We start from the raw sequence: 7,116 nt of genomic DNA on the forward strand, positions 1-7,116 counted from the left end.
TTGCTGTGTAAACCCCGAGTATAATAAAAGGTGCTGACTGAGAGCTATTTGGGGATGCTGTTCTGAGGAAGTTTTGTGTCCCAGCTCATCATTTGTGAAACTCAGCACATCAGTCATCATAATGCTCAACCCGGAGCACATCACAGCTTTCCATTTGAGAAAGTGACCCGTACTTGGGTGCCACTGCTTCTGATGAAACCAATTTAACCCACGAGGTTGTTGGTGTATATGACAACATCTCAGACCACAGTGCTCAGCCCAGAAAGTCGTTAAGGGAAATAATGGTCTCATTGCAACCCGGGACATCAATGAATCTCACTTTGACTTCACAATGAATTACCTGTTCTTGCTGGTGCCAAGCAGATGTACCTTGGCAAGCCACTAACTCATGCATGGTACCTCTTCCCCTTGCCATGATGCTTCTACATCCCTCACAGATGATAAGAGATTGGTTCTTTCCTGAGATCCTAATTACCTTCTTTGCAGCCTAATTAACTCTAATCCCACCGCACGGAAAACACAAGGTCAAATCGCAAAACTGGACTTGCTACCCACAGTGTCCCTCTCTCTTGCCTGGTGGAGAAACACCTTTGGGTTTCAGTGAGTACTGCTGTGTGCAAAGAGGCTGTGCCCATTACAGCTTCTGTTGTCTATTGGTGGTTACCATAACCATGGGGGCTTCCCCATATGCACACAACACGACTTCTTGTACCTTCACACACTTTCACCAGGTCTCTACAGGTGACCACTAAATCCCTAGAGCCTAACAACATCACCTGATTCTTGCTGCACCCAAAATCCCCCAATTTGCCTATTTGCTGGGCTGAGACTATGTCCACTTCCTCTAAGGCTGAATTTGCTGAGTCCACCACATGGCATAAATTTACTGTCCCCCTGGCATAAGAGCTTACCCCAGAGATCCAGCACAGCCACCCCTGTTACTAGCCTTGAGACACCTCAAGTCTCCTTGGTTTGGAGGGGGACACTTTATTTCTCAGGAGTTACTGCCAATCCACAGATGATACCTCCCAACTTCCATAAAGACCAGAGTCATCCTGAGTTTCTATCTTTTGTGCAGAAGATGGAGTGAGCAGTCTCATAACCAATTTGACTGATGAGACAACACCTTTGGTGCCATTGCTGTGGTCATGATCTATTCAATATACCCAGGTACAATATACCCAGGTGTTCACCAATATCCCCAACTTCCCAGATTTGATTCACATTCATGGGTAGAATCTAGGTCCTGGTGAGGCTGATGGGAAACTGGAATTTTCAACCGAGTTCCCCTAACAAGGAATACACTATAAAGTGTAAGTCTGTATCGAGAGAGGAGTTGGGTGGGGTTCTTGTCTTCATGCAAGAAAGAATTCAGGCATGAGAAGAGAGCAAAATAGTAAGGTTTTACTGGGGACAGGGCATCCATCAGAATGGAAGGGACAGAGAGAGTGCACAGTCACTCAAACAGGGGGAAGTGAGGTTAGGTGGTTAAATGGAGGGAATGCACCTGGCAGGCCAGGCAGGCTGCTCAGTGGAAAGCTGAGAAAGCTGAGCATGCGCTGTCTTTTTCAAACTGAGATTTATAAGGGAAGGGTCCGGTCCATGTCTGCCATTTCTCTTTACCTCTCCACTTCCTCCTCCAGGATAAAGGGTTTGCTGAGTATAAATTAGGAAATTCCTTTCCCAGTTTGGGGAGCTCTCCTGGACTGGGGCAGAGGAGCTTCCCTGGGGTGCCTGCCTTGAAAGAAAGAGATAATGGTTTTATTGCTCAGTGTTATCAGGCCAGGTGATCTAGCTGGTCCTCAGAAGAGAGAATTCTCCTTGGGGAAAGCTGGAAAGTTACCAGGATCTGGACAGGACTTTGAACTGTAGATGCTGGGCTGTTTCCAAAGTAAGCTTCTGCAGTTGCTGGTTGCGCTCTCTCAGGCCCTTCTCCTACAAGTGGGCTAATATCTAACCTCCTACCCAATAGGTCAAGGGGCTCCAGCAGACCGTTATAGTTCTTAGCTCTAAGAGATTCATCCCGGGCAATGGCCTAGGCATTGCAGAATCAGTTGTGCTAGGAATACTGAAGAAGCAATAGCGATTGCTGCCTGGGCCTGGGAAAGACTGACCAAGGCAGATGCGAAGTTCTCTGCTAAGCCCTGTTTTACCCCAGCTTCAAATCAAACTGCCCAAATGTCCTTGCCCCAGAGTTGTTTGAATTGCCCAATAGGAAGTAATCCTGAGAAATTAGGACATCTCACCCAGGACATCCTTAAATAGAAGTCCTGTGCTCCATGTGTGTAGTGGCTGTTGCCCCAGTTGGCTAGGATCAGCGACTGCTGCCTGCCCCTCTCTGCTCATCCCACATAGCCTGAGGATCTGTAAGTACTGAAGAGCTCTTGACCCTCACTTTTTGGATGTGCCATTGCAGCCCAGCTTCAGTCTGACTCCTTAAAATGAGTTTGCCCTGGAGGAACCCACGCATGTGGACTCCCTGCTGGGGCCTCTTCTGTCTGGGCCTGTGGTGGCTGCTGGGGACTGCTGGTGAGTTAAAAGAGAAATTGGAAAGCAAGTTAATAGAGAAGCTTGAAATGATTTGTTCATACAAACACATGCTGCAGGCTGCCACTGTGGCGTAGCAGGTAAAGCTGCTACCTGCATTGCCAGCATCTCATGAGTGGCAGTTTAAGTCCTGGCTGCTCCTCTTCTGATCCAGCTCTCTGCTATGGTTTAGGAAAGCAGTTGAAGACAGCTCAAGTCCTTGGACCCCTGTACCACATGGGAGACCCAGAAGAAGCTCCTGACTCCTGGCTTCAGATTAGCAAGTCTTCAGATCAGCGCAGCTCCAGTCATTGAGGACATTGAGAGTCATCCAGCAGATAGAATATCTCTCTCTCCATCTATCTCTTTCTCTCTCTCTCTCTCCCTCTATCTATATCTCTCTTTCTCTCTCTCTGCCTCTGTCTCTCTATAATTCATTCAAACAAATAAACAAAATCTTTTTTAAAAAAAGAACACGTGCAATCAATGTTTCCATTGAAGATCATAATACCTTCTTCGGGCCTTCATTATTTATTTATTTATTTTTAAAGATTTTATTTATTTGAGAGGCAGAGTTGCAGACAGGGAGAGGGAGACTGACAGCGGTCTTCCATTTGCTGGTTCACTTCCCAAAAGGCTGCAGTGACCAGAGCTGGGCCTTCCCAAAGTCTGGAACCAGGAGTTTCTTGCAGGTCTCCCATGTGGGTGCATGGTCTCAAGCACTTAGAACATCTTCCACTGCTTTCCCAAGCCATTATCAGAGAGGTGGATCAGAAATGTAGCAACTGGGATACAAACTTGCACCCATATGGGACACTGGTGTGAGAGGCAGAAACAACACACTATGCCACAATGCTGGCCCCACATTCTTTTACTTTAAAAGATGTATACTGAGATACTTGGTCCACTAAAATACTTTTTTATATAATTATTTATGAGAGAGAGAGAGAGAGAGAGAGAGAGAAACCCTCCCAACCAATCATCACTCATCAAAAGCCATGAAATGCTGGCATTGGGCTAGGCTGAGGACTGGAGTTGTGAACTCATTCTAAGTCTCTCATATGGGTATCTTGGACCCAGAACACTTAAACCATCATCTATGGCTTCCTGGGGTTTGAGTGACAGGAGCCTGTAATCAGGGTAAGTGGATCTCAAAATTCGGCTCTTCAGTGTGGGATACTGGATTCCCAACCGAAATCTTAAACACTGGACCAAATGTCTGACCCTTGTTGCCTACTTACAATCAGGTCATATGTTTTTCGTTATTGAGTTTTACTTAGTTGTTTCCATATTTTGGTTGTTAGCCTTATCCTTGAATGGTTTGCAGATATTTCCAGTTGTTTCCTGGTTTGCTTCTCACTCTGCTGATTATTCCTTTGCTCCACAGAAGCTTCACAATCCTATTCGTCAATTTAACTTCACTGCTAGGACCATTGCCAAGGAATCATTGTCCAAATCCAGGTCAACAGCTTCAACTCACTGAGGTTGTCTAGTAGGCCTATGGTCTCAGGCCTCCAGTGTTCGTTAAGTAAATTTTTAAAATATGATTTGAGATGAGGATCTAGTTGTATAAATATGTGAAGTCATCTGATTGGGACACACTTTAGATATGCACAAAATAAATTATCACTCAAGAATAAAAATAAAAGTGGGAAAAATGCTTGTAACCTTAGATTAAATATTGTGCTGGTACCCTCTACACACTCTGGCCAGCAGGAGCCTCCTCACCTCTTTAACCTGAAAGTCCTCCTTCACAGCAATGGCCAAGCCCTAACACAGCAGTGACCACCTCTCTTCTCACTGGGGTGCAAGTCTGGGCTGAGAGCTCAGACCCCCAGAGCAGCAGGGCCCATCTGCAGAGAGAGGACCATTTGTTCCCTCATCTTAGTGAATGGAAGCACTGCTTCTTTTCCATCTTGAATTTGAAAAGGTAAATATTCAAACAACAGAAACAGGAATAGATGACAGGTTCCCCTTCTAATTATTAGTGTCAGCCAAGAAAGGCAGTGAGCGACCACACCTGTGATACGGTGCAGCTGCCAGAGAGAGGAGCATCATGGGACCTAGAGGACAGCAGCCCTCACCCTGCAGATCAGCGCACACCTTCCCTCATGCAGGCTTCGTCTCCGAGGCTCCCCTAACAGACCTGTGAACACAGGCTGACTCCTCACCCCACACCCACACCCTGCTCTCCCCTCCTGCAGGTGCCTCCCAGCCATGAGGACCCTCGCTCTGCTTGCTGCCATTCTCTTGGTGACCCTGCAGGCCCAGGCTGAGCTCCACTCAGGGATGGCTGATGACGGTGTGGACCAGCAACAGCCCCGGGCACAGGATCTGGACGTGGCCGTCTACATTAAACAGGATGAAACCTCCCCTCTTGAAGTTTTGGGTGAGAGATGCAGCATAGCAGAGCTGCAGAGACTCCAGGGGAGGAGACTCCAGGAGTCTGGGCGAGCAAGTAGATGATGTTACGTAACCTCCCAGACCCCAGATTTTCTCCACTGTAAATAGAACACTGAAGTCCAAATGAATCTGACACTTTCTGCACAGACTATTGAATGGGAGAGATGTGCGTGTTATTCTGCAGGTTTAGCACATGGACAGACAGATTCACAGTATTTGTTTCTGTATCTAAATGTGTAGAATTCATTGTAAAGAGAATTTGAACCCTTTATAATAGAAAGTTTAGAAACTGGAGCCAGGAGCAAGGCTGTGCTGAAGTGCAGGTGTGATGAGGGCACAGCACATAGAAGTGAAGGCATGTGAATGGGTCTCAGGTTCTGTGTGACCAGCACTTGCTGTGTGTAATTGTTCTTATTGGAGGGACTGTCCATGCTAATTGCTACTCTGCAGCCAACCTAATGAACACACTAGACACACAGCAAGATTCTGCAGGTTGCCCTTTGCCACCCTGACTGACTCTATGCTCAATGCTCAATGCCTGATGCTCCCTCTGTGTCCACAGGTGCAAAGGCAAGGGCCATGTGTGTTTGCAGACGATACCTTTGTGAGTCTGGGGAACTTTTCGCGGGGTACTGCACAAAGAGTGGAATCCGCCTCTCACTTTGCTGCCGCCGCTGAACATCAAAAACAGAGAAGAAAAGAGTTCCTTATTTGCTTGAGATCTCGAGGGGAAATGTTATGACTCCTGTGCCACGTCCTTTCCTTTCCTACCCAAAAAAAGAGCTTATAGTGAATATTCAGTGCTGTTGCCCTTGATGCTCCTCTCTATGTTAGTAATGGCTCTTGGAAGAGCAAGCTCTAAAATCATAAACCATTTTACATAAGACACTGGCTCCAGGGTACAGGTTGGATTTATTTGAACTCAGACTTCAGGCAAAAAGTGATCAGAAAACCCCAACGTGGTTCTCATCTCTCTACAGACGTTATTTCCTCTTCCCACTGCCTTCATTCAAATAAGCTCCACTCCCAAAGACATTTCCCATGTGTATGATTGAGCAATTGTTACCAGCTATCCTTCATGAAAAACCACCATCCTCTTATCCAGGTTGTAGGATTTCTATTGAAAAGACCTAGACAAGTCCCCAGGCTAGCGCCACGGCTCAGTAGGCTAATCCTCCGCCTGTGGCGCCGGTACCCGGGTTCTAGTCCCGGTTGGGGCGACAGATTCTGTCCTGGTTGCTCCTCTTCCAGTCCAGCCCTCTGCTGTGGCCTGGGAGGGCAGTGGAGGATGGCCCAAGTCCTTGGGCCCTGTACAGGCATGGGAGACCAGGAGGAAGCACCTGGCTCCTGGCTTCAGATCGGCCCAGCACCAGCTGTAGTGTCCATTTTGGGGGGTGAACCAACAGAAGGAAGACCTTTCTCTCCGTCTCTCTCTCACTGCCTGTCAAAAAATATATATATATATATATATATATAAATCCCTGAGGTTCTTGATTTTACCAGCTTCTTTGAAATGACTTGAGTTCAGATTCAAATGGACTTTTAACAAAGACCTAGTAAGTAGGAGCACCACAAAGAGATAAACTCAGTAACACATGTGCAGTTGCAAAAGCTGGACTGTGTCCATAAAAAGTTGGTTTTCACACACAAAATGCACACTCTCCATTCTTTGGGTACTTTGAGATGTGTCTCCTTTTGAGTTAATGTATGCTTCTGGGAACTTGATGGTGTCTAAAAATACAGCTTCAGATGGGCATCCAGGAAAGTGAAGGGAAAGTGCTCTGTGCGAACTTGTTCCCTGTGAAGCTGCAGGGAACTGAGGTTCTGATACCAAACACCAAGCACACGAGTGAGTGAGGGTGGGAATCCAGGTCTGGTCAAGCAGGCGTCATTGCTCTGGGACAACCATAGCGCCCCCTGCTGCTCTGTCCCAACTGTTGCTCACCACAGTGCACAGACCACGTGTGAGACTTGTGTCCCTCCTGAGCCTTTCTTCCTCTTCCCTTCTGAGAAGTCGCATTCATGGAAAAGCACAGGGTCCTTAAAGGACCACTCTGAGACCTGATAGGGTAGGACGTGAGCCTCATATTCCCTCCCTCTGATACCCATTGGCCCTTGAACCTCAGCAGGTGTTCCTGTCAGGATGTGAGCACTGGCCCCTGGGAGGGGTCCAGTGTGTGCTCTCAC

At 47.2% G+C, this 7,116-nt stretch overlaps 1 protein-coding gene across 1 annotated transcript; it reads left to right on the top strand.

Annotated features, from left to right (window-relative positions):
* Nucleotides 1-2,293: 2,293 nt before the first annotated feature.
* On the top strand, nt 2,294-6,006 carry LOC138843293 (neutrophil antibiotic peptide NP-5-like). Its single transcript, XM_070047101.2, has 3 exons — nt 2,294-2,366; nt 4,731-4,915; nt 5,492-6,006. The coding sequence occupies exons 2-3, from the start codon at nt 4,744-4,746 to the stop codon at nt 5,605-5,607; spliced, it is 288 nt and encodes a 95-aa protein (XP_069903202.1). The 5' UTR covers nt 2,294-2,366; nt 4,731-4,743; the 3' UTR covers nt 5,608-6,006.
* Nucleotides 6,007-7,116: the final 1,110 nt, after the last annotated feature.

This window comes from Oryctolagus cuniculus, chromosome 8, assembly GCF_051225735.1.
Source record: "Oryctolagus cuniculus isolate XC-2025 breed Fujian yellow rabbit chromosome 8, ASM5122573v1, whole genome shotgun sequence".
In the NCBI taxonomy this organism is placed as follows: domain Eukaryota; kingdom Metazoa; phylum Chordata; class Mammalia; order Lagomorpha; family Leporidae; genus Oryctolagus; species Oryctolagus cuniculus.